The sequence below is a fragment of the Trachypithecus francoisi genome, unplaced genomic scaffold (genome assembly GCF_009764315.1).
Source record: "Trachypithecus francoisi isolate TF-2019V2 unplaced genomic scaffold, Tfra_2.0 Lachesis_group4, whole genome shotgun sequence".
Classification (NCBI taxonomy): domain Eukaryota; kingdom Metazoa; phylum Chordata; class Mammalia; order Primates; family Cercopithecidae; genus Trachypithecus; species Trachypithecus francoisi.
In genome coordinates this window covers 114,600,230-114,628,156 of record NW_022681469.1, presented here as the reverse complement: position 1 = coordinate 114,628,156, position 27,927 = coordinate 114,600,230, and the positions used below count along the sequence as shown (strand labels likewise).

Genomic DNA, 27,927 nt, shown 5'->3' with positions numbered 1-27,927 from the left:
CAACTCCACCACACTTTCTGGTCACCCACTGTGTGTATAGAACCCTGCTAGTGACCAGGGTCATGACAGTAAATAATACCAGACTGTGCCCTTAAGGAGCTCACCTCTGCTAAGGGAAACATGCACAGAAACCCACAATGGTGGTAGAGAGGAAATAGGACAATGGGACTGTGTGAGGGGGATAGTAGGCATCAAGAGGAGGAAATGGTGACATCTGTGTGAGGAGGTTCGTAAGCAAAGACTTTAACAGAAGGGGTCTATCTGGGCTTGGAAGAATGTATAGGAGTCATCTAGGGGGCACAGGTACACTCCAGGCAGAGGGCATTGCATGGGTAAAGATCTGTAGGTGTGGCTTGTGGGGATGGATTTCAAGTATTCTGGAATGAGGACAGCCATGAAACAAGGGCAGGTGAGAGGAGAGTTAATAGATTTCATGTCAATGGCTCCACTTCAGTTTCTGGTAAGAAATCAGAATCCTTGGACTCCTTGATAACACTGATTAAATTGTTTATGATTCCTCATAGAATATGAACTCAAAGGAGGTCAGCAAAGAGGTGTGTGCAATTCTTTGCTACTGGCTACAGCTGCAGTCCCGCCTCCTTCTCCAGCACAGAAACATTTCAGCAGCTTGGCTGCAGACTGCTGTGCAGGGCAGGGAAGCTCCAGGAACACAGCCCAGCAAACAGCAGCACGCAGCTAAAAGGAAGACTCAGAGGAGACAGTTGAAGAAGGAAAGTGGCGATGGACCTCATCCCAAATTTGGCGGTGGAAACCTGGCTTCTCCTGGCTGTCAGCCTGGTGCTCCTCTATCTGTGAGTAACTGTCCAGGCGCCTCTCCTCTGTTTCCTTGGACTTGGGGTGCTAATTGGGCCCCTTTTCCCTTATCTGCTTAGAAGATCAAAAGAGATGTTCAAGGAGTAGTAGTACAATTGTTGGACGCTACAAACACAGAGAGGTTATTATTATTCTTATGCAGATCGCTGAAGGAATAAATAAGCATTTCTCCCATCCACCTTCTATTTTTGGTGACTAGGAGGGTTTAGGGACAGTATTTGGTAGTGGGAGTGATCTGATTAGGTTAGACTTGACCTATACTAATCTATGAAAACACAGCCGAGGCAGATTACAAACTACTAAACACAATGGGCAGTGTGATCCTCATCCCCTTCCCAGGCTCTGGGGATTCTGGGGGCAGGAGGGAGTGGCTTGTGTTTTTGTCTCTTTATCTTTGTTTTCTGGGTTCTGTGTCTGCTGGAAGGGATGTGTAGACGTATTGTCCCCTGTGGACCCGGTGGTTCCTGCTCCCCTGCCTTCCACCCCACGATATCATTTACATGAGGCACCAGGGAACACCAATACTTCAGGGGAAGCTGTCCCTTGGCTCTTCCCTCTTTCCTGTGCCATGCCCCTGAAAATCCTCTCCCTCCTATGAGGGGATTTTCTTGCAATGATTTATCTTGCAACTATTTATCTTGCAATGATTAATCTCTAGAGCAAAGGAGACTTGGAGGAAGTTCTGAAGATTTATTCTTTGTTTTAATCCTTTTCCTCTGGTCTCTGGGAGGCTAGGATTAATATAGAGCTTTGTTTCTCACCTAATGGGAATCTGCTAGCAGCCTAAAAAGGCAGGAGCTATGAAAGGCAGGAGCCATGAAAGCCAATTTGGATTGTACACGTTTTCCCCTTTATGTTACAGTACAGGAGGATGAACCCTCTCACTGGTGGGATTCCTAGCATCCTAGAGCAGGTGGAGAGAAGAGTTACTTTCCACTGTGGGTACCTGTCACATTTGACTTCTACCTCCATTTGACTTTTACTAAGAGTAGGGAACCACAATGACATGAAAATAGAAAATATAAACCTCATTTTAATTCTTTCACAGAAAGCTTAGGAATTCAGTGAGTTGTGGGAACATGGTTTCCATTGTCTAACATTTTTAAATGAATTGATATGATTTAAATTCATTCCTATTTAAACCAGAATTTTTTGGAGATAGACGATTTCCAGCATATTCCTTCTGGATGATGAAAGAGGGCTGTGAGTTCAGTATTTGTGACAATAAATGTGTGTAAAATAATGTCACCTTTCCTAAATGTCAGGAATATTAGTCTAATGCATGAATGTATACCTCTAAGACAAGACTGCACAAATGTCTTTTTAAATATACCTGCCCGGCCATTTATTTTAATACCTCCTTTTCGAAAATACCTGCTTAGCAGATTAGCTTAAACTCTCAGGGCAGGGGAGTAAGCAAGACTGTGAGGCCGGGCGCGGTGGCTCAAGCCTGTAATCCCAGCACTTTGGGAGGCCGAGACGGGCGGATCACGAGGTCAGGAGATCGAGACCATCCTGGCTAACACGGTGAAACCCCGTCTCTACTAAAAATACAAAAACTAGCCGGGCGAGGTGGCGGGCGCCTGTAGTCCCAGCTACTCGGGAGGCTGAGGCAGGAGAATGGCGTAAACCCAGGAGGCGGAGCTTGCAGTGAGCTGAGATCCGGCCACTGCACTCCAGTCCGGGCGACAGAGCGCGACTCCGCCTCAAAAAAAAAAAAAAAAAAAAAAAAAGACTGTGAGCCAGTGACGATAGAAAAGGCATCCAGGTAGGATCAGTATGAAGTGAGAAAATATTCCTCAGCTCTCAGGGTAGAACTGCAAAGAGGTAGTCATGGGTCCTGGCCCCCCAGTGGACGTCACTCAAAGGGCAAACAGGTTGGCATCTCATCTGCTTCAAGCCTGGACACAGGGGCACCATCTGTGTCACTCTGTGTGTGGTCTGCCATGTTGTGGGGCTGTCACTACAGATTTGGGCAGCCAGGCAGACAATACCTTAGCCTTAGACGATGCTGGTGCAGCCCATGAGTCAGATACTACAGTGTAGACCATGCCCTCCTTAGGCCAACACAATTACATGCACTAGATGACTGGCTTTTCTGTTAGCCTCTTCATTGGAACCAAAAGCAGCATTACTCTACCAAATAGAGGGGAGCTGAAAAGAAACTAAAGAGTTTGCCCAGCCCAGCGTCTGCCTTGACATGGTATCATGTGAGTCTATATACTCACCAAGATCTTTCCTTGGGCGCCAATGCTGCTGACACATTAACTCAATAGCTTGTCCTCACCTGAGAGGTCAGGTAACATGTTTAAAGTTCAGGAGCAGAGTATTAGTGTCATTGATTTGACATGGCTGTGACAACAAAGGAGGGAACTGAAGTGGGAATACCCAGGGCCACCCTGCTTTTGGCAGGTGATGTTTTATCGTTACTTCTCTTATATGCCATACTACATCTTTTGCTGTCAACAGGAAAGTACCCGGACTTTGGAAGGTCCCTCCCTGGCTTTTAGCTGAAGGTACCTATGAGGCATGTGGATTCTTTTATGCACATCATCTTTTTCCGCCACATTTTTGTAGTTTGCCTCTCTGGAGTCAACCTTGTGGGGCTAACAGCTTCACAGCTGAATCAGTGTCTGGCAACCTCTTCCTTCAGCCTCTCTTCTTCCTCCAGTTTTCCATCCCTCAGTCACACTAGAGGGGGAAGATCTGCAAGGATCCAGAACCATCAGTTGGAGGAGTTTGCATGACTCATGAAAGATGAGTTGCAGGCAGGCCTGCCATAGTGAACACCAGGCTTAATGAGCTTTTCCTCAGAGATACTTCATGTACAGAGGCAGTGAACTGACTGCTTTCGATTGACCACCTTGAAAAAGATGAGCGTGCCTGGCACTGTGCTTCTCAGGTGAGTATTACCTGAGAAGTATTAGTTGTTGGTTCTTCTGCACACCATTGTTCAAGGATATATGGGTCAACCATCCTCCTCAATACTTCAAATCAGAGACTGAGGTGTAGCTGAAAGCTGCTCACATTTCTATAAGGCCAACGGATGCCATGAACACAGTTGTCAATCTGTAGAAATAAGGACTCCATGACTCCTCCAAAGCCTCTGTGTGAATGAAGGTTTAAGGGCTAGATTCTAAAATAGGGTCAGAGATGAAAGGGAAGAAAAAGCATAAAAGTTTCTGAGCAAATTGTCAGCACAGGCTCTCGGTGACCCCCTGTGATTGAGTGGATACAACGATGCAAAATCCCATCATCAATGCAGAAGACAAAAAAAGTCTTACCCTTTCTACCTAGGATGAGAATCCCCAAATCAGGGAAGAGTCCACTTACTAAACAGATATAAGGGAATGAAGTGTTCTGGAAGAATTCCTGCCTGAACCTCTCAGGAGCATTTGAGGACATTTCTCAAGTATTCACTCCAGGATTGGGACTATGAAGACTTTAGCTGCTTTCAGCTAATCATTCAGATTTTTGGGGGTCTCAGAGTAGAGTCAGGAAAGGACCCGATGAGTGAATGCAATTACTGCCATTGGAGTTGCTCTTATTATTTATCATGTACATATTACCTCCCTCTCGTAACCATTCCAGCTCCTGAATCAGTAACCCAGCAGCCCTCCGATCCTTAAAGTCGCAAATGCTGTGACCTGATGTCTGTTTCACTTCATAGATATGGGACCCGTTCACATGGACTTTTTAAGAGACAGGGAATTCCAGGGCCCACACCTCTGCCTTTTTTGGGAAATATTTTGTCCTATCGTCAGGTGAGTTGTTTGAACTTCCTCTTTTGCTTCTCATGGTTGCAAACATCAGCTTAGTTCCATCAGTAAAAATGCTCCTCCTTGGGAGGGAGTTCTGAAGTTTCACATCTTCAGAAATGGTGGGACTGGGTGCAGTGGATCATGCCTGTAATCTCAGCCTTTGTGAGTCCAAGGTTGGCAACTTGCTTGAGCCCAGGAGTTTGAGACCAGCCTGGGCAACACAGTGAGACCTCCATCTCTAGAAAGAAAAAATTACCTGTGCATGATATGGTAGCCCGTGCCTGTAGTCTCAGCTACTCTGAATGCTGAGGTGGGAGGATTGCATGAACCCAGGAAGTCAAGGCTGTATTGAGCTGTGATCGCACCACTGCACTCCAGCTTGGTCAACAGAGCAAGACGAAGGAAGGAAGGAGGGAAGGAAGGAAGCAGGGAGGGAGAGAGAGGGAAGGAAGGAGGGAGAGAGGGAGGGAAGAATGGAGGGAGGGAGGGAGGGAGGGAGGGAGGGAGGAAAGGAAAAAAGAAAAAAAGGAAAGAAAAGAAAAGAAAAGATGTGTAGGCTCCACCCAGAGCATGGCCAGGTTTACCCAGGGCTTTCTTGCTAACTCTCAGGAGCTTCAGGTTTGCCTCAGTTGAAAAGCCCAGATGTCAGGGAGATCAGCACTTGATGTTCAGGACTTGATGTGCAGACTTTGTGGCACCATAACGAGGATTTTCTTTTTGCTCCTTGCAGGTTCCCAGGAAGGTATAGTCATACTTAGGTGGTATTAAGAGAAAAGCAGGAAGTGGGACCCTGGTAGTGGCTTGTTAGCTGTGTGTACCAGATTCAAACTTGGTTCTTTGTAGCAAGAGCTCATGAGCAGTCTTTTTTTCCCCTTCCTCCTGGACAACTTTGAAACTTTAGTTTATTAGGTGACCTAAATATTCACCATCAGGTAATTTGCACCTATTTGAATTCTCTCAAGAACTGCTAAACTCTCTAGGCATATTTCCATGGCTCTATCCCAGCTGTTATAACATCTTTTGCAGATTTGAGAGAAAGAACAAGAGGGTTCTGCTTTACTTCTTTTCCTTCAAAGGCTGCACCCTATGAGTGAGTCTCAGCAGGGAGTGGATGTAACTGAGATGAGATGGTGGTTGTCTATCAACCTCAGATATTAAAGCAGAAAATGAATTTGGTGTTTTTTGTTGTTGTTGTTTGTTTTTTACACAAAGGTGCAAACACTTATGCAAAATCATTAGAAAGGAAATATTTGACAAAATTATTAAATATTTAATTGTACTGAACAGAATATCATACATGCCACATGGACTATAAACTGTGGCCGAGCCTTTGTGGCTACCCTGGTCTGATGCTTTGCCCAGGGTCTGGCTCCTGGAGGGAAAGTCACGAGCTCATGTCCAGAAGGCCAGCACCAGCCCAGACTTCCTATCCTGTGTACCCGAAGCTTGTTTCTCAGATTCTAACACTCACAACTGAGGCCCCTGTTGTCTGATTACTGTCTGAGAATTCTATACCATTTTACCCGCAATAAAAGCAGTAATTTCTTCTCCATCTTTCCCAGATCAACTCTTATAGTAGATCGACATTTCTGGGACCTTCTTTTGCATAGTTAAAACATCACAGCTGAATCTTAGCAACAGGAAGGTTTGTTTTTACGTTTCAGAAGTGAAAGCTCAGAGCACGCATTGTAATTGGGTGTGATCTGTAGAGGTGGCACTTCCCCATCTTTTCTGTGTTAAGCTAGAAAACCGGAAAGGAAGTCTACTTTCTCATTCACTCACTCATTTTCTCACTCAACAACATGCCTTAGACTTATCTAAATCTGCAAGACTAAAAGAGGCCCCTGGTTTCTTTAACTTTCTAATTCTGCTAGAATTCTGGAGAGAGCACATGAGACAAATGAAAAGGATACTGATGGAGGAGATTAAAAAAATTATGCATTCCCTGCAGACACTCACTTTTCCTCAGCCTCAGTTTCACCCCTGCCCTTGCAGGTGATCATTCAGGAGCTTAGGAGACTTTTGAGAGAATAAAAGAAAAAGCAAAAATACATCAGAAAGACAAGGAATTACTAGTCATAGATAAGGGTGAGTCCTTCGGTACTTGGAGAAAATTCAAGAGTGACTTTAAATTCCCCACTTCAAATATATCCTCTGTTTTCTTGCCTTTCCCTTAAGACATCTCTGAATAAGCTTCTTCCAATTGCCAGTGAAAGATAGTAGGCCTGAGGCCTGATTTCATTGGATGCAACTGTTTTCAGCCCCAATTAGAGGTAGGGTTCATTCTATTTAAAATAATAATCAAATTGTATTTTGCTTCTTCTCCCAGGGTATCTGGAAATTTGACACAGAATGTCATAAAAAGTACGGAAAAATGTGGAGGTGAGTATTCTGGAACCTCCATTGGATAGACCTGTTGCCGTGATGAGGTTACCCACTGCAAAGAGGATAGTCTCTGCCCAGCGCTTCATGGGATGAAGCTCTTGCCAACCCAAATAAGAGAGAGGTTCTCTGAAAGAAGAGGATAATTATTTGGGAGTAGAATATTGCAATGGGAATCTGCTTGCCATTATAAACGATGTGCAAATTCAGGGAGGTAAACAAGACAAAGATGCTTCAAGGAAAATGTGACGAGAATCTCATAACTGATTTGAGGTAATTACTGTTAGCTACAAAGATCAATAACAAGGGTGACGCCACACCAAGGTTGCATAGCCAGTTGCTGGGCAGGTGTCCTTGCAGAAATATTTTTGTGTAAAGTTTAAATGGACTTTGTGCAAAGTTGTGGTTTTGGTAGAGACTTTTGTAATAGTTTTGTTTCCAGGAACACAAGCATGAGAACCCTCTCTTCATAGGCTTCTTGGGATTTATTTGTCAGGGTTAAAAAACAATTAGTGATGTCACTTTGGTTCTGATAACGTTCACACTCGCTATTGTAAAATTTTTCGAGGCTTGTCCTACCAAGGATCCCATGTGTCACCAGGTGTCAAGGTCTTCAATCTGAACTAGGCTGGGAGCATTGTAACCACTTTTCTCCAGGCTTTGGTGGCCCAGGGACTCCCAGCACCGCCTTCTGTCCAGTGTCTGCCTATCCCCCTCTTCTTTTTTTCTTCCTTAGGTGCCCTTTTATCACATGTATTGTCTCTGATCCTTCTAATAGGTGCTCATAAATGCATGGCATCATCTCCTTCCCATATCGATTCACTTTCATTTAAAAGCCAAAACTCTTTCATTTAGACTTTGAATCTAACACGCTTTTGAAAGAAGGATTGAGAAATAGTAGAGAAACAGATTGGGAAACCATTTATGCTCCACTTTTTAAAACTTTCTCTACAGGGTATCGAACTTTTTGTTCCACCTTGTTGTTTAAATTTAAGCCAACACTTTTTAATAGAAGGATATATAAGTATTTATTGGTTCATACCATTTTGCTTACTTTGAAGAAGAAATGCTGAATATTCTTAAACCATTGTGTTCCCTGGTGGGCTGATGGGCTGTGATTTTATAAGGTGGCCTCAGCCAACTGCAGCAGCTGTTCCCTGTCAGCGGGGCTAGAGTTTTGGTGAGAGCAGTGGAAGAGGTGCAGTGGTGTGTTCGTTCACTAGATGCAAGTGAGAGAAGGCTTTGCCTCTTTGTACTTCTTCATCTTCTCTCATCAAGTCCTCAGAAACCGCAGCGCTGGCTGCAGGGTGCTGTGGAGCTGGCACAGCCCATACAGGCAACACGACTGAGTAGAAAGAACACACAGCTCTGGATGTCCATGGTCCCCACACCAACTGCCCCTTGCAACATTTACTCTTTTGAGCATCTGATGATTTACCTGCCTTCAATTTTTCACTGACCTAATGTTATTGATAATGAAGCATTTTAAACATATAAAAGATTATGGAGAGTGGCATAGGAAATACCCACGTATGCACCATCCAGCTTAACAAATGCTGTACTATCATTTCTAACCATGATGTCTTTAAAGAGCTCTTTGGTCTTGCAATGTCTCTTCCCTGTTTGGGCCACATTACCCTTCATCGTATGAAGACTTGGGTGGCTCCTGTGTCACACTCTTGCTGCGTGTCACACCCTAATGAACTAGAACCTAAGGTTGCTGTGTGTTGTACAACTAGGGACATGGGTTACATGACATCAGGACCAAAGTCTGGCTTCCTGGGTGTGGCTACAGCTGCAGAATCGGGCCAGTGAAGTTTAATCAGCTCTGTTGTCCCCACACAGAACGCAAGATGGTCCGGTCCCTGTGCTGACCATCACAGATCCCGACATGATCAAAACAGTGCTAGTGAAAGAATGTTATTCTGTCTTCACAAATCGAAGGGTAAGCATCCATTTTTTGAAACTTAAATAATGATTGATCCATTGATTAAATTTTTATTTTGAAAAAACTTATATATTCAGAAAAAGTTACATAAAAAATGTACAGGAAGGTTCCATGTACTCTTCATCCTGTCCCCCACAATGGTAACATCTTGCAATCCTGCGTTAACTATAAATATAGTATATTCATATTAGGTTGGCGCAAAAGTTAAAATGGCAAACTGAAATAACCTTTGCACCAACCTGATGCTATAGTACAGGAAATTGAATTTGATATAGTTTACAGAGCTTATTCAGATTTCACCAGTTTTACATGCCTTCGTTTGTGTGCAAATTTTTCATATTCCTAAATTTGTGCAACAACCAGCATCATCAAGATGCAGACCTATTCCATCACCATGTGGCTCCCGCCTGCTAGCCTACAGTCACAACATGGAGTTTGTCTTTTTCTCTGACAGGGTCTATATCAGAGTAAACTTTTATTTATTTGAGGAAGCCAGTGTATTAATATTTCCTTTTTTTTTTTTTTTTTTTGAGGTGGAGTCTCGCTCTGTCGCCCAGACTGGAGTGCAGTGGCGCAATCTCGGCTCACTGCAAGATCCACCTCCCGGGTTCACGCCATTCTCCTGCCTCAGCCTCCCAAGTAGCTGGGACTACAGGCGCCCGCCACCTCGCCCGGCTAGTTTTTTGTATTTTTAGTAGAGACGGGGTCTCACCATGTTAGCCAGGATGGTCTCGATCTCCTGACTTCGTGATCCACCCGTCTCGGCCTCCCAAAGTGCTGGGATTACAGGCTTGAGCCACCGCGCCCGGCCAATATTTCCTTTTATGGATTGTTATTTTGGTGTCAAGTCTGAAAATCCTTTGCTTAGCCCTCCTTTCTACATTGCTTTTTCTAAGAGTTATATAGTTTAACACTTTACAAAATGTAACTCTATTACCCATTTTGTGTTAATATTTGCATAAGTTATCAGATTTAGATCAAGGTTCATTTTTTGCGGACTATGGCTGTCCAAATGTTCCAACACCATTTTGGAAAGGTAGGCACATTGTCAAAAATCAGGTGAGCACACTTTGTGCATCTATTTCTTATTGTTTACTCTGCCCCATTGATGACTGTGTTTACTCCTCCACCAATACCACACTGTGGTGTCTCTAGTAGCTGTACAGTAACTCTTAACATCATACAGAGCGATTCTACTTCACTGATTTATATTTTCAAAATAGTTTTAGCTTTTCTTGTCCCTTGCCTTTCCATAAAAATTCAGAATAAGCTTATAAGTGTCTACAAACAAACCAGCCATAATTTGGATAAGAACTGAATGAAAGCAGAGGTATTTAATTTTTTGGCTTCCCTGGGCCACAGTGGAAGAATTGTCTTGGGCCACACATAAAATACACTAAAACACACACACACACACACACACAAAAGGTCCATGTATAGTTTTCATTATATCTACCACCACAGATAAGCAAAAATGTCCTCACATAATAATCTTAATTATTCACTGCCCCTTTCAGAGGGTCTTTCAAAATCACTGAACAGTCCCAAGTTTGCAATCACTGATATAGAAAATGTACATATCTAACTAAAAAAAAACTTCACTACTTTTTAAAATTTTTTTTATTATAAAAGAAAAGAGAAAAACATAAAACTAGTGGGGTACTTGACATTGTTTTTGAGAAACTAATGCATCAGTATCTGGCTTGATGGAAGCAGCTGCAATTCCCAGTGAGTTCTCAAGGTGCTCATCAGATATTTTGGTTCTAGTTTCACTCTTCGTGTTCTTCATCCTTGAAAATAGTAGGTCACAAATATAGGTGCTGCCAAAAAGCAATGACATGAATTGTGAAGGGAGGGATATTTGTCATTGGTAAGATAGCATCACAAAAGTCTAGTAAAACGGGATGATGAAATTTTTCTTTAAGTTGAAAGTCAGATTGCAGCTCTCGGCATTCCATTTGAAAATTGGCAGGTAACATATTTATGTCAACTGAAAGTGGAGTCGTAAATATACCAAAATACTGATTATTTTTTCAGAAATCTTGAAATACCTGTTTTCAAATTCCTGTATCAAATTGAAAAGCAAGGCTGCATATTTTTGGCGGCTCACAGGACCATGCTTAGCCAACACGTCGAAATGCATTCAATTGTTTGCCTTAATTTGAGCTTGCCATAATTTCAGTTTCATTTGGAATGCTGTTACGGTTTGAAACATTGTGTTGTTAAGTTGGTTTTCACCTTGAAGACACAGGTTTAACTCACTTAAATGGGCCGTCAAATCCACTAAAAATGCTAAGTCTGTAAGCCAGTTTTCATTGGCAAGTTCTGGCACAAATTTTGTGTTTGATACCATAAACGGCTTGATTTCACATCACAAAGCATAAAATCTTTACATTTCGCCTTGACTTAACTGTCTAACTTCTAAAAAGGGAACGACGTTGCTAGAGTCAGCATCCATACTTTTAAGGAATTACTGGAACTAGCGATGATTCAATCCCTGGGCCCTTGTAAAATTTACAGCCTTCATGACAATTAAAAACGTTATCCATTTTTAAAGCTTGTGCAGATGGATTTTCTCGATGTATTATGCAATAATAGTTCATCAAACGTTGAGTTTTGTGCGGCAATTGCATCATCTTCTATTCATTGTACAAGCCCCTCTCTTTTACCTACCATCACCAGGTCACCATCTGTAGCTGTATCAGATATGTTTACAATGGACAAAGAAAATCGCTTTAATGTATTTTTCATTGCTTTGTATAAATCTCTGGATTTAGCTGTGTCTTTTAATGGCACGGTGACATTTGCATTTCTTCAGTGACATTATATTCATCATCAATACCTCCAATAAAAATAGCAAGTTGTGCCGTATCTGTAATGTCAGTCAGTGCCTTCATCCATCACCAAAGCATACAATTTTAAATTAGCAGTTTTACTCTCCAAACGTCTTTCAATAGATTTCCCAATTTCTTCAATTCTCCTGGCTATAGTCTGGTGAGACAAACTGATTTTAGAAATATCAGTTTCTAAAGGCAAATAATATCTACCACATCTTCCATCATTGCTTAATAAACTGACCATCAGTAAATGGTTTTGACTTTTTTGCTATTAAATTTGCTAACACATAACTAGCTTTTACCTTACAATAGAGTTCGTTTGAGTTGTAACTATTTTAAATATCTCTTTTGTTGAAAAGAGACTTCTTTTCAGTTCTGCCATTTTGTCCTTACAACATATACACACCAAATTTGTCAGCAGGTTTTTGCATATAATGCCTCTTCAAATTGTAGTCTTTGAAAACTCACACAAATTCCATAGAAATTAAGCAGAGTGCTTCGCTATTTGCCTCAACAAGAAAAATAGTCATTTGTCCATCTTTCATTGAACAATCTTCCTTCATCCATAATTTGTCTTTCTTAGGGTTCTGTTTTCTTTTTAAGACATTGTGGAAGCCATTCTGGAATTAAAAGCATTATAATAGATAAGCAACTATATTTACTTTTATTATGAAAATTAACAGAGGAAAATAGAAAGCAAGGTTTAATAATCAAATAACAATACTAACATGTCTTCTAAATAATATTAAACACCTATCACTTACAAAAGTAGGTTGAAATATTATTGATAATCACTGTGTTTTACTTGCCAAGTCACCACAAACACACCTAATATCTGATGGTGTCAATTCAATTGTCCATGATTGGGAGATAACACACTGGAAGTCGCACACCACCATAAAACTTAAGCCACACATGCATACAAATGGCGAGAGTGTCTGCTGTACAGCAGCGCTCTGCCTTGTCCAGAATACACACTTGAATTCTTTGTCACAATTCACTTCACGTAGCATTGCAATAGCGTCCTCTCGCTCTTTATTTTGTTAGTTAATTTTAAAGGTTTTTCATTTCTTCTAGCTGAACTGTTCGCAACTATAATGCAAATTATGGATACTAGTCCATTATTTGTGGATGTCACATACTCTGATTATACCTTTCCATTCCATTGTCGTCTACAAAGTTCACCCTTGAGAATCGCATAGTCACATTACAAAATTACCAAAAGAAATCGCAAAAAAACTCAAAATGTTTTAAGAAAGTTTTCAAATTTGTATTGGGCTACATTCAAAGCCATCCTGGACTGCATGAGGCCTGCAGGCCACAAGTTGGACAAGCTTGAATTAAACCAATAGAACAACTTGGGTATAATCTGTATCTTTATGATGTTCAGTCTTTCATTCTATGAATATAGTATGCCTCTCCATTTATTTAGCTCTTGTTTCTTTCCTCAACATTTTGTAGTTTTCAGCATGGAGATCCTGTACATCTTTTGTTAGATTTACACCACAAATATTTCATTTTTGTTGGAGTAACTGTAAATGATATTGTTCTTCTTGTATTTTCACATATTGATTGTTGTTACATAGAAATGTGAATGATTTTGTGTGCTGAGCTTGTATATTATAGTCTTGCAGAACTTAATTCATTCTAGAAGTCTTTTTGTATATTCCTTGACATTATATACATGCAATTCAATTATGTCACCTGAAAATAGAGACAATTCTATTATTTCCTTTCCAATCTGTATGCCTTTTATTTCTTTTTCTTGTCTAATGTTAAGGCATCCAGTATGCTCTTCAGTAAGAATGTTGAGAGTGGGCATTTTTGAATTCTTCTTGATCTTGGAAAAGCCATTCAGTCCTTCATCATTAAATGTGATTTAACTGATTTTTTTATAGATTGTCTTTATCAAGTGAAGGAACTGTCTCTCTCTTCCTAGTGTATTGAGATTTTATAATGACAGCTGGAAGTATACATTTTAAAACAAAACATAGTTGTGGAAGATAAGAGAAAGTTCCAAGCATGCTGGCTTGACAGTCCAGCTCCAAGTTGGGAAAAAGAATTATCCCTTTCTTTTCCTTCTATTTATGGAACAAAAAATTAAGAGAAAAGAATTTTCATGGAATTGCATTATTCCTTCAAAACAGGCTTCTAGTCTTAAGTATTACCTACTTTTCTAAAAAATCAACACATCATGGCATAACTTTTTCAAGTCGCCCATGCTTTAGGTGTATTAAAGACAGAGCTGGTTTGAGGCAACACACAGTCTGCCCATCTCTCACCAATCCTTTTCTACTCTGCACACTCAGAGGAAGGGCTAGGTCTTGTTCCTGTCTATTCCACTGGAAGAAGTGTTCCCTACCATGTGGAGCATTTGCACTTAAAAGGAGACTGAGATAGAGAGGCAGGAGCCCACCCCAGACGGCTGGGTCTCCCCACCCCCACCCCTGCCCCACATACACTCAGAAGAGGCTTGACATCTAGGATCTCTATTGAGCATCCTGGATGTGGCCTGCCATAATATCATATACAGTCAATAAATAATTGTTAAATAAGTGATGCCTCTTCAACATATTTTGTGCAACCATGAAGACCACCACAAGTAATGTGAGACAAAATGTTTCTGCTTTGAACTCTAGCCTTTAGGTCCAGTGGGACTTATGAAAAGTGCCATCTCTATAGCTGAGGATGAAGAATGGAAGAGAATACGGTCATTGCTGTCTCCAACCTTCACCAGCGGAAAACTCAAGGAGGTATGAAAACAAGATGAGTTTTAATTAGAAATGTAAAGAATGAATCTGGGGACAGGTAGAAAGTAAGACCACAGTCTGTTTCCAGGGGGTAGTCCACTGAGTTCGAGCTTCCTAAAAATGGTCTTTTATCTTTATGTACAGAAAACGCATCACAAAATTCATTATAAAATGTCACTTACAGCTCCATGCTGGAGAAAGCCATGTCCTTTTGGGACTTGAGTCTGCACATTTAACTACAGGTAGTGATCTGTTTTTGTGCTTAGATGTTCCCCATCATTGCCCAGTATGGAGATGTGTTGGTGAGAAACTTGAGGCGGGAAGCAGAGAAAAGCAAGCCTGTCACCTTGAAAGAGTAAGTAGGAGCACAGCCATGGGGTTCTGAGCTGTCATGAGCCCTTCCAGCTGCCTGCCATGGAGTCAACAGTCCCACTGTTGGATTACTGCAGTGACCAGACAAAAGCAGGGCAGTGCTGCAACTCCAGAGAGTCACCTAAGAGGGAGTGGCTCCCGTGAGAAGGCAAGTCAGCAGGGGAAAAGGGCCTTCTCTTCTGTGCACAGGAGCCAGGATTTACTTATCTGTTAACTTGTCACCATAAATATTCTGGGAGATTAAATACATACTTAAGAAATAAAAAAACATGATCGTATCAAAGTTTTGAGTGTAGTGGATACGGAACTGTGGGTAAGCAAGCATTTGGTACTTGTTGCCTTGCATTGGGTAAGATGGGAAAGTTACAATGGGGAACTTGGAACAATTTCAATCCCTTCATGATTTTTCTGAGAATATCAGCAAACTATGAACTATCAAACCTTCCCACTACTTCCTTTTCCTCCAATCTCAAAAAAGGGTGCTAGAAATGCTGTATGTAGGGCAAGCCTATTATTTGCTATCTACACCTGTATGTGCTTCAATTATGCAGGAACGACAAGTGTAATCGGAGCCTGTCCTGGTCAGACTTGGGACATGTGGTCACTCAGCTATAGGATTCTCCAAATCAATGTTGGAGAGATCTACTTTTTTAACCAGAACATTCTTGATTGTCACATCTTACAGAAATGACTCTGCCCTCAGGGCAACTTCAGGTCAGAGGAGCTGGGGATAGTGGGGTTTTCCAGAGCTTTAGCAGGGATTGTATAGAATAAAGGATGATATTTCTAGCAACTCAGAACAGGATGTTGCTGTTTCGTAAAGTGCTGAAGAGGAATCTGCTCTGGGCATAGAGTCTGTAGTCTGACAACGCCACCTTTCTTGAATCCATGAGGAAGAGTTAATTATTCCACTCCTGTTCTGCTGAAGCACAGTGCTTACACATCTTATATCATCCACACTCAATACACGCTACTATAATTGTCTGATAATGGGTCTCTGTCTTCCTACGACTGGGCTCCTTGACCTCAGAGGTGAGTCTAACTCAGCTTGGTGTCTCCATCACCCCCAGCATAGGGCCAGCTGCATCACTGGCACTGGATAACCACCCTCTGAGGGAGTTGATGGGAAATGACTCAGCAGATAGTTCTGAAAGTCTGTGGCTCTTTATCTGTCTTGACTGGACATGTGGGTTTCTTGCTGCATGTATAGTGGAAGGACAGTAAGAGGTGCTGATTTTAATTTTCCATATCTTTCTCCACTCAGCATCTTTGGGGCCTACGGCATGGATGTGATCACTAGCACATCATTTGGAGTGAACATCGACTCTCTCAACAATCCAAAAGACCCCTTTGTGGAAAGCGTTAAGAAGTTCCTAAAATTTGGCTTCTCAGATCCATTATTTGCCTCAATAAGTATGTGGACTATTATTTCTTTCTCTCTCCTTTTCACAATAACTGCTTTCTTGACATAGAATTCATGTATCATATAATTCATCCACATAAAATGTACAATTCCATTATTTATAAGATAATCAAAAATATGTATGACCATTACTGTTGTAAATAAATGTTTTTGTCAATCTAGAGCCCTCATACATTTTAGCTATCAACCCCCAACCACAAACCCCATCACCCTAAGCAACCAATAATTGACTTTCTGTCTCTATAGATTTGTCTATTCCGGACACTTCATAGAAATAATATCATTGATTTTTCTGTTGTTTCTTATTCTCTATTTCATGAGTTTGTACTTTAGTCTTTGTTGTTTTCCTTCTTTTGCTGGTTTTAGGTTTCATTTGCTCTTCTTCTTTTAGTGTTTTGCGGTATAAATGGTTATTATCAATTTGAGATATTTTCTTCTTTTAAATTTAGACATTACAGCTATAAATTTCCCTCTGAGCACTGGTGTTGGCTACATCCTGTGTTTTGGTATATCATGTCTTCTATTTGTTCATCTCAAAACAATTTCTTGTTGCCCTTTTGATTTCTGCTTTGACTCACTGCTCATTTAAAACTGTATTGTTTAACTTCCACAAATGTATGAGTTTCCCAAATGTCTTTCCCTATTGATTTCTAGTTTTATTCCAAGGAAGTTGATGTATATATGCTGTGTATCATTTCCTGAACAGCATGATTAAGTTAAGCAGCAGATTATGATCTAGATTAATCCAAAAACTCGAGTCCAATAGATAAAGGCTAAAAGGTCAAGGTATTTAATTCTATTCCTTTGGTCACTCCAAAGACGCAGAAGGTGCCTTTGATCTCTCTGCTGTAGTGGTGTTTCCCATGTATAGACCAGCCCTTGCTCAGTCACCGACCTGAAAGAGGGGCAAACATGACACAAGGAATGGGTTCCAGTTGAGAATCACGATGTTCTTATTCTCATTACTGGTAGAGAAAATTATAATTGCTCCAGGTAAAGTTTGCATTTTCACTATGATTTCCTTTTGTTTGTTTTGTTTTTCCAACAGTACTCTTTCCATTCCTTATCCCAGCTTTTGAAGCATTAAATGTCTCTCTGTTTCCAAAAGATGCCATGAATTTTTTAAATAAATCTGTAAACAGAATGAAAAAAAGTCGCCTCAACGACAAACAAAAGGTAAAATCTGGTGGTGGTTAAATGACGATGTTTAGTTTTTGATACATTTAGATTTTATACATATGATAGTGCATGTATCTGTATTTTTAAAAATAAAGACAGAGAACTTATGTTTAGAACAAGAGAAGTCATTTGGTAGAAATAAAGAAGGAGATTGGGGAAGGAGATAAGAAAGAGTCAGAGAGACAGCATTTAAAACTTGCTATCAGGCACAATAATTAGTATGTCATGATATAAACAGTATTGAGATCTAATTTTACCACTTCTCTTTCCTTCAATAAATTGTCAAAGGATAAAGTTTCCTGTTTGAAAATATATTTTACTGGTATTATGCTTTCCTCATATCACAGATTGGTAAAGAAGCATTTTAAGTCCAAGACTCTTATTTTACATATTCTGCAATGAAGGGTCCTATCAGGTACCTGCCGACTGCTGACATGTAGCGTGTGGTAAATTTGAGTGCTTCACAGCCTGGAGTAAACAGGGGTCTTCTCCGAGAATTGAGGCTGCAAGGTTAGCTAACTCAGCTTTGCCTTCAAGAGCCCTAGAGGCCAGCCAAAGGATGTCTGCAGGTCAGGGAGGCAGGATCAGGTAACCCAGCTGTCACTGAATATTATATAAAGTTTGAGAATGTTGGAGTATTTGAAAATGCTCCCCCAAAAAAGCTGCTGATGAGTTCTGGAAATGTCAGGAGATAAATCTATATGGACACTGCTGAAGAAAAAGGTAGAAGAATAAAAGATCCAGGACTTCTTCCTGGGTAAGTAGTTACCACCATAGATGGAACCCGGCAACTCTTCGGCCAGAAAGCTGTATCCAAAAGACAGAGAAGATGAGGAACAGGGAGGGCAAAGGCCAAAAAGCAATTAGACATGATAGCTAGATTTGTTCAGGAAAACATCCTGCTTTCCAAGGATTTAGATGAATATTTTTGTCCACTGGTGACGAGACAACACCCGTCAGACTTCTGGTCTTCAAGAAACCATAGGGAGACTGAGGGAGGGAAGTCAAGAAGGGAGGCTGAGGACGGCACTTTTGATTTACTTCTGACTTCATGAGTAATTTTCTGCCAATGAAAATTCTCTTTTTGCTTCTAGCACCGAGTGGATTTCCTTCAGCTGATGATTGACTCTCAGAATTCGAAAGAAACTGAGTCCCACGAAGGTAGCCAAAAAGTGCTTCTGAGGGCTACTGGCGGGGACACTAGGAGGGAGGCCCTTATTCTGATAATGTGCAGGAAGTATTCCAGGAAGATGAGAATTTCTGCCACATAGCAGAACAACACACATTTAGATGTTATAAATGGTAGCTGGAGGCACTTTCCAGAAGCCCACAGGTATATATCCATGTTCCAGGCTTGAAGGGCAACGCTAAGAAAACCTAGAATGTTTGGAGGACAGTCAGTGGTTTGTGGGTCACCTACATGAGCTCATATGCCAGTTCTCAGGCCCCTCCAGATCCACCAAGTGAGAACCTCTACTTGGAAATTTATATCAAACATACCGATCAGGAGGCACACTCTCCCAGTAAGGGTGATTTTAACTGGCAGTACTTGATGAAAATGTGTTTGCCAGGTTAATCTACTGTAAAGTTTTGTTTCTCCCTTTGAAATGGATAAGTAACTAATGGGGGAAACCTCTGAGACCATGTAAATCTACTTCAATCTTCTATCTACTAGTTTTATGACCCATGGATGGTTTTGACCAAAACCATTATTACTAAGACAGTGGCAAGATGATAACCATGGTCAATTTCAACCCACCAAAATGTGGCAACCATCTCACAAAATTCTCGAATACTTAACAATTGGTTCTAGAAAGCAAGGCTGGGCAGACTCCAGTACACCACTTTAAACATGTCCATGTCTACATCTACTTCTGTCTGTCTATTTATCTGTCAATCATCTATCTATCTCACTAAAGCTTGTTATGATAAAGAAAATAATCTATCATTTCACTGTTTCATATAGAAATCACTAGACACCTATAGCCATTGAGTACTGGACATGTGGCCAATGTCACTGAAGAACAATTTTTAAGAGTATTTAATTTTAATTGAATAAAATTTGAATTTAAATAGCCATGGGTGGATAGTGGCTACCCGATTGGACAGCAGAGCTCCCAACTTTAAAATTACAGTTCGACTTCAACTCAGTATAATGGGGTTCAATGTAACTGAATAAAATAATCGGATGGTTGAATTTACCCATAGCAGCATACAGAAATATTCACTGATAAATCAAAACTCTACAGACCTTTCTCACACTCATTTTATATTGTGTTCGGTTGTGAGTTACATGGTTGCAGCAGGCACCATATTTATTTCTGTGTTTCAGGTCTCTAAAGGTCCTAATCTAGTCCTGATCAAACAGACCAGTGACGGATCATCATGAGCTTCTCTCAGGAGAAATATCAAGAGAGAGGCCAACCTGTAGTCATATGAACTTCTGCTATTTTATTAATGCCATTCATCACACTACAGTCAATCACCACACTTCTGGCTTTTTGTCTGTCTCTGTTGTCTTGCACACCCTGAGATAGTCCATTCTGAGAACTGTACCCCAGATCTTGTATTGCCTGATGCCTGTCAAAGATGTAATCCATGCTGCTTCAGGGAGGTGGTACACACAAATCACCACATCTCCTGCAAGTTTGCATTTTGATTCAGTAGTTCGACGGTGGGGTTTGAGATTCCGCATTTCTAATAAGCTCCCAGATGCGACTGGTGCTGCTGGTCCATGAAACACACTTGGAGTAGCAAGAGGTGATCTGTAGCTCAATATTGGTCCTTTAAGTTCCCTCAAACATATAGAGAGAAAAGGTCCTAAATATTGCAAATTCTCTCAAGTTTGTCAAGCTATATTGGAATTCTCTCAAAGTTTGTCAAGCTCTATTGTAGAAAATCAAATTTTTCTTGGGGAAAAGGCTACCCCATATTTACTTACAGATAAAGTACTTTTAGGATCATTCAAGGCGCACACCCATAACACTGAGTATGTAAGCCAGAAATGCTCTCTCTGGAAATCACAGCAGTGCTGGTGCTGGGATGCCATGAGGAGGAGTGGATGGCCCACAATCATGCAGACCTTGGGAAAACCTGGATTTAAATGATTTTGCCTCATTCTGGCCCTTTGGAAGATACACATCGGAATGAAAACCACCCCCAGTGTGACTCTGAATTGCTTTTCCATTTTTTCCTCTTGGGATTGGAGAGCTTCACTTAGATTTCATCTAAGCTGTGAGGTTGTATGTTAACCTGCCTTACCTAAAATGTCTTTCCTCTCCTTTCAGCTCTGTCTGATCAGGAGCTCGTGGCCCAATCAATTATCTTCATTTTTGCTGGCTATGAAACCACCAGCAGTGTTCTTTCCTTCACTATATATGAACTGGCCACTCACCCTGATGTCCAGCAGAAACTGCAGGAGGAGATTGATGCGGTTTTGCCCAATAAGGTGAGGGGATGACCCCTGGAGATGAAGGGAAGAGGTGAAGCCTGAGTAAAAATGCCTCCTCACCACTCCCGGGAGGATATTTATGGAAAGCATAATCACTGATTCTTTCACTGACACTATGCAGAAAGCCTCTGAGGAGAAAAACAAAGAGAGAAACATAGGGAATGGTTGCTACTGGCAGAAGCATAAGATCTTTGTAAAATATTGCTGACCCTGGTTCATCTGCATTCTGTTACCACAATAATGCTATGCAAAAAAAAAAAAAAATCCAAAAACCTCAGTGGCATCTAATGATAAGCATTTATTGCCCACAAGACTGGACAGTGAGCTCTGCTGATACTGGCTGGACTTGCTCTGGTCTGGCTGTGGTCTGACAAAGCCTGGCCCTGGGGACGTGGTGCAGGCTGACTCAGCTCTCCCCACACCTGTTTCATGTTCCAGTCAGGTAGCCACTGGCAAAGAAGCCAAGCTAGGAACCAGGGTATCTGATTCCTGAGCTAAACTCTTAACCTCTACAATACTGCCTCCCAAATGTAACACCAAGTGCTAGGTACATATCATCCAGTTTTCAGACTTCTGCCCAAACTGGGATTCTTTTTGGTGTGAAGAGACCTGGCCTGTGGGGCTGACCCTGGTGTGGCAGTGAGGCAGACACAAAGGGATATTTACATCCAGCCCTGAAGATTACAGTCCAGCCCTGAAGCAACAACTAGGGGACTGTTCCAAAAGGAGGGGATGGGGCTGAGTGTGGGGTTCTATTCTCTTCATAATTTTAACAACAACTCAAATTGTGTACCTTGGTGGCATCCAATCATAAATTTATTGTGTCATATTTGTGATAGAAAGGAACAAGTTTATCCTCAATTTTACTTATTTATTTATTTATTGAGACAGGGTCTATGACTCTATGACCCAAGCTGGGGGGCAGTGGTGCAATCTCAGCTCACCGCAAAGTCTGCCTCCCAGGCTCAAGCCATCCTACCATCCTCTGCCTCCTGAGTAGCTGGAACTACAGGTGCACGCCACCATACCCAGCTAGCTTTTGTATTTTTTGTAGAGATGGGTTCTCACCATGTTGCCCAAGATGGTCTCAAATTCCTCAAAAGAGTTACCAAGCAGGACTTTGCAACCAATAATCCTTGTGTGAACGGGATATTTGCTCTTTCTCCTGTTTTTCTTTCTTGGTACTGATGTGTGACCTCGTTTTGAAAGGTGATAGTGACTTTCGTGTATTTTATTTGCTGGTAATAGTCATAGCCCATTAGTCACATTTCTTCCCATGAGAGAGAAAAATCACTATATGGTCATGCTAAGGATTTCAGTCCCTGGGGTGAGGATGGTCCTGAATATCTCCTACATTCATAACCCCACCATACATCTCAGTAGGTCACTGAGCACATCAATGGACATGACAGTTATTAAAATACTTCACGAATGCTATGATCATTTACCAGTATGAGTTATTCTCTGGAACTTCTAATATTTCCATAGTACTGCATGGACTCACTTGAGAGTTAATTCAAAATCTCAATTTATCCAAATCTGTTTCTTTCTTCCCAGGCACCTGCCACCTACGATGCCGTGGTACAGATGGAGTACCTTGACATGGTGGTGAATGAGACACTGAGATTATTCCCAATTGGTATGAGACTTGAGAGGGTCTGCAAGAAAGATGTTGAAATCAATGGGGTGTTCATTCCCAAAGGGGCAATGGTGGTGATTCCAACCTATGCTCTTCACCATGACCCAAAATACTGGACAGAGCCTGAGGAGTTCCGCCCTGAAAGGTACAAGGCTCCCAGGAAATGGAGCTCACCCTGAACCGGGCTGGTTCAAGCATATTCTGCCTCTCTTAATCTACATGACAATCGTATGGTTGTACAATCTTTTGCTTGTAAGTCTTTTTATCACAAAAAAGTGATAATTATCAAAGTTCACAAACCACAGACTAGAAAAAAATGAAACTACCGCCATCCACAGTCCCAGCACCTTAAGATGAAGATAATCAATTATGTTCCTGTAGGCATTTTTCTATGCCTATGTAGATGTTTTAAAACTAGAATGGTATCACTTTTTATTTGAATTCTTGCTTACTTAACAGGAAACTATCCACTGACCTACATTACTATAAATATATACGCATATATTGCATATGCCATAAACCATTTAACCATGATAACTATTTCAGGTGTATAGGCTTTTTTTCTTTTCCGTTTTTTCTATGCTGTGCCCTTTAGCTCTCTGAACTTAATGGAAACTTTAAAACATGCTTCCACATTCCATTTGCTTTCAGCGTTGCTTGCTGTTTCCTCTATGGTAATCATAACAGTGCAGGCTGAGGTCCTGGGAAGACCTCAGCCCTAATGATTAGGGCTATCACTGAGGACACAAGACAGCACAGGTCCTCCTGGTCCTGTCTGTGGCTGCAGTCCTGTGCCAGCTCCCTTATACTCTCAGTAGACATCTCACAAACTCCTCCTTGGAGGTGTCTTGAGCATGCTCTTCTGGGAACTCAGGGACAAGGTCAGGCCTTAGGCACAGTTTGCACTCTGGATACAATTGGTGTTTTCTCATTACTGTATTATTAAGCAAAATTTAGAATGACATTTTTAGGGACTGGCTGGTGATTTAGGATGCTTGGGATCTAGACTTTCATTGGCCCCTACCTGCAAGTTTGCTGACGGCAGCGACCTTGTCTTGTTGGCCATGGTGTCCCCAGTGCTAGCATGGAGTCTGCACATAATACTTGTTCACAGAGTCAGTCAGAGCTGACCAAATTCTCTGTTTTCTAGAGTAGAGGACTTCTATGTTTCCTGAAAGCTCAGCACTTCCACCTCCTGTGGCTGCACTAATACGAAATCAGAGACCACTCGCTGTACTTCACTTTGAATCACTCAGTCACCAAAGACACAGTGCTTGCCATGTGTCAGGAACTTGGCCAGGCAGGGAGAAATCCATATGATTTATACAAATCTAAATCATATGATTTATATAAATCTAAATCATATGATTTATACAAATCTAAATCATATGATTTATATAAATCTAAATCATGAATCCATGATTTATATAAATCCATGAATCCATGATCTCTATAAATCCATAAATCTATGATTTATGTAAATCCATAAATCCATGATTTATATAAGTCCATAAAACCACATGATTTATATAAGTCCATAAATCCACATGATTTATGTAAGTCCATAAATCCATGATTTATATAAGTCCATAAAACCACATGATTTATATAAGTCCATAAATCCACATGATTTATGTAAGTCCATAAATCCATGATTTATATAAGTCCATGAATCCATGATTTATATAAGTCCATAAATCCATATGATATATGTGTATATGTGTGTGTATATATATTAGAGAATGTTTGACATATACACAAGTATATTCTATAGACACCAGCCTATAGAATAGTTTTCGTGCATCTCCATGTATCTATCACTGGTTCCAACAGCCATCAATCCACGTTAGCGACCCCATCCAAATGCCACCACCACCCTCCTCCTGCCTATTATGTTATTTTGAAGCAAAAGCCTATAAATATTTCAGAATGCTCTCCAAAATATAAGAACTCCTGTTAAAACATATGACAACAATGCCATTACTTTCCTCAGATCAACATTTTTTCCTTACTATAATCAAATATTTAGAAATCAAATTTGAATAAAACATGGGTCAATCTTCAAAGAATTTATAGCCTAGTGGAACACATCAAGGAAAGCAGTGATGACACTACAGTAGGGTGGCATCATATGCCCATGTAAATTATTCGACTTAAACTATTCTATAAGGATGTGGGGGAGAAAGAGAGGAAGAGATGGACAGAACAACCAGGAAGAGAAGGAGGCGGAGAAGCAGGCAGAGGAGAAGGTGGATGGGGAAGGTGGAGAGGAGGAGGGGAATTAGAAAAAAAGAGATGACAGGAGAAGGAAAGGGAAAAATAACAACTTGAAATAGCACAAGACACTTTCTCCTTCTCCTTTCTCATGAATGAGCATGTGACCAACATAAGTGTGAGTTGAGGCAGGAATCCACTTTCACATCCATCAGTCTTATCACTTACGTATCTTTTAGAGTGTGAACACATCACCACCCTGAATATAATTTTAGAGTTTAGAGATAAATTTTATTTGCAACAACATTCATCTCATCTCAAGAAATCTGAACGCTCCTATAGGGTATGGAGGATGGACAGGACTTGTAGGTTACGATTATTATAACAAAATAACCAAAGCAGGATTTCAATGACCAGCCCATAAAAGTATTCTGGGTATTACTGGTTGGGAGGTGGAGGGGGGTTCTTAAATAAGAACCCCTAACATGTAACTCTGTTGTTTTTATATTTCATTAACTTTTTAATCTACCAATATGGAACTAGGTTCAGTAAGAAGAACAAGGACAGCATAGATCCTTACATATACACACCCTTTGGAACTGGACCCAGAAACTGCATTGGCATGAGGTTTGCTCTCATGAACATGAAACTTGCTATAATCAAAGTCCTTCAGAACTTCTCCTTCAAACCTTGTAAAGAAACACAGGTCAGTGCACTTTCTGTATGTTGTATTAAGAATTTTTTATGGAAAACAGTATGGCAATTCCTCAAGGATCTAGAACTAGATGTACCATATGACCCAGCCATCCCACTACTGGGTATATACCCAAAGGATTATAAATTACTCTACTACAAAGATACATGCACACGTATGTTTATTGCGGCACTATTCACAATAGCAAAGACTTGGAATCAACCCAAATGTCCATCTGTGACAGACTGGATTAAGAAAATGTGGCACATATACACCATGGAATACTATGCAGCCATCAAAAAGGATGAGTTTGCGTCCTTTGTAGGGACATGGATGCAGCTGGAAACCATCATTCTTAGCAAACTATCACAAGAAGAGAAAACCAAACACCGCATGTTCTCACTCATAGGTGGGAACTGAACAATGAGATCACATGGACTCGGGAAGGGGAACATCACACACTGGGGCCTATCATGGGGAGGGGGGAGGAGGGAGGGATTGCATTGGGGAGTTATACATGATATAAACGTCATGCACATGTACCCTAGAACTTAAAGTATAATAAAAAAAAAAAAAAAAGAATTTTTTAACGGAAGGGTATATATTTTTTAAAAGAATATGCATATCTTCTAATAATTCATTCTATGGACCAAAGAACGTCTTTGGATCCATCTTTGATCATTAAGGATGCTTCAGTTCTGGACTTCAAAACCTGTAGCATTAAGAACATCATGTAAAGTCCATGCAGATTTGCATGGCATGATTATGTGCAGTCTCTTTGAACCTGAGTAATTTTAAAATCAGTTTCAAGCCAGTTGGAAAGAGGAAGTGTTCTGCACAGTCATGAAGTGCAATGATTACCTGGCTGTGACTTAAATGATGCTCTCCATCACCAGAGCCTGTAGACGCTCTCTCGTGACAGTGGTTCACAACCACTAGCTGTATATCGGAATCACCAGGGGGCTTTAAAAATTCACGATGCCTGCGATATCTCAGAAATTCTTAACTAATTTACCCAGAGTGTGACCTTAAAAGCTCCCTGATTAGTTCTCACATGAAGCCAAGGTGGAGAATGACTAATTTCTGGTGGATATGAAGGACTACCATACAGCATGGCTATCCTTAGTGTTTGACCTTACCTTCCAGGTGATACATTTATAGAAAGATTTAAAATCTTTTCTTTGAAGAAGTTAAAGAACAGATGTCATTGATTCATACTAAGCAATAGCCTATAAGTCTTATTTCCAGCACCGGTGCATTTAATATGCAACTCCACCCCTTAAGTATACTTTGTGCTTGGGAGAGGAGGACGTGAAACGGTTGCCATCTTATCAATGGCTTCAGGGCAGCTGTGTAGCTTTCCTATGTATGTATTCAGGCAGGGGACTCAGCCCTGAGAGAAAGTGGGCCACTGGCACACCTGGGACAGGAAAGATATTCCCTGGCAAGTTCTCAGGCATCTCAGGCTGGCAACTCTTTGTATCCATGGCAACTTGCTTTCCCCTCACTGAACTGAGATCAGAATGTTACTCTGTTGGTGGCTCCCCCAACAGTGAAGGAGCGACTCAGTGACAATAGGACTAGCAGTATGAGTCACTGTACAACTTGAGAACTTCCCTGTTTGCACTACGCTTGGAAGCCAAGAGGAGATGTTAAAAAGAAAAGAATAATTCCTTCTGAAGACCTTTCCCATCATTGCACTTGATGGGTTCACTTGGGAGGGGTTACTAGACTCTGGACGTTGAAAACTGCCCACATAATTAAACTGTACAACAGCTACTCAGGATTACCTTGCAAGTTTTAACCTACAAAAATTTAACTTTATATGGCAACTCCAAAGTAGTTTGCCATTATACCTCATAATCTGAATTTAATTTTTAAAACTCATCCTTTTTACTTCAGATTTAATTTAAATAAATAAATAAATAAATAAATAACACAAGTCCACAAGAATTTGTCACAGGCCTGGCACAGAGTCGGTGCTCCATAAATATTTTGTTAAATGATGGATGGTGAGGGTTTTTACTATCCAGTATTTACCCAGCTTATAGATTAAGTATGAAGAATCCAAGATACATGGTGTTGAGAGTCGTTTATATAAGCTTGCAAAGCGTTTGTGTCATTCATGTATTTTTTCTACTTTGCTTCCATCTTTTCTTCTCTCACGTCTCATTTATCAATTCTCCATATGCTTGTTTAACTATTGTAGATCCCCTTGAAATTAGGCAACCAAGGCCTTCTTCAATCAGAAAAACCCATTGTTCTAAAGGTTGAGTCAAGAGATGGAACCCTAAGTGGAGAATGAGTTATTCTAAGGACTTCTACTTTGTTCTTCAAGAAAGCTGTGCCCCAGAACACCAGAGATCTCAATTTACTTTGTCAATAAAACCTTGAAATAAAGATGGGCTTAATCTAGTGTACTGCATGAGTAGTTGGCGATTTT

The 27,927-nt window shown here is 40.8% G+C and overlaps 2 protein-coding genes across 7 annotated transcripts in view; one reads left to right on the top strand and one right to left on the bottom strand.

Annotated features, from left to right (window-relative positions):
* ZSCAN25 (zinc finger and SCAN domain containing 25) overlaps positions 1–27,927 on the bottom strand; it is a 122,375-nt gene that overhangs the window by 61,401 nt on the left and 33,047 nt on the right. For 2 of the 4 annotated variants that reach the window (XM_033191862.1, XM_033191863.1), the window contains exon 7: positions 10,549–12,382. The exons of 1 other annotated variant lie outside the window; for it this stretch is intronic. In XM_033191862.1, coding sequence (XP_033047753.1) covers positions 12,361–12,382 — 22 coding nt within the window. In that variant the 3' untranslated portion in view covers positions 10,549–12,360. Of the gene's footprint in view, positions 1–10,548; positions 12,383–27,927 lie in introns of those variants that run through there. One more of the 4 variants, XM_033191864.1, reaches the window with a different exon arrangement.
* Positions 575–27,904, top strand: LOC117072035 (cytochrome P450 3A5). Of its 3 annotated transcripts, XM_033191869.1 has the most exons (14): positions 746–812; positions 3,304–3,350; positions 4,505–4,598; positions 6,925–6,977; positions 8,823–8,922; positions 14,402–14,515; positions 14,779–14,867; positions 16,149–16,297; positions 17,356–17,483; positions 18,581–18,647; positions 20,774–20,934; positions 22,495–22,721; positions 25,334–25,496; positions 27,694–27,904. In XM_033191869.1, the coding sequence occupies exons 4-14, from the start codon at positions 6,970–6,972 to the stop codon at positions 27,787–27,789; spliced, it is 1,302 nt and encodes a 433-aa protein (XP_033047760.1). In that variant the 5' UTR covers positions 746–812; positions 3,304–3,350; positions 4,505–4,598; positions 6,925–6,969; the 3' UTR covers positions 27,790–27,904. The 3 variants fall into 3 exon arrangements, with proteins under 3 accessions (XP_033047761.1, XP_033047759.1, XP_033047760.1); XM_033191868.1 differs by lacking the exon at positions 3,304–3,350 and having other exon boundaries at positions 588–812; XM_033191870.1 differs by lacking the exons at positions 3,304–3,350; positions 14,402–14,515; positions 14,779–14,867; ... (5 more) ...; positions 25,334–25,496; positions 27,694–27,904 and adding an exon at positions 9,271–9,376 and having other exon boundaries at positions 575–812; positions 8,823–8,921.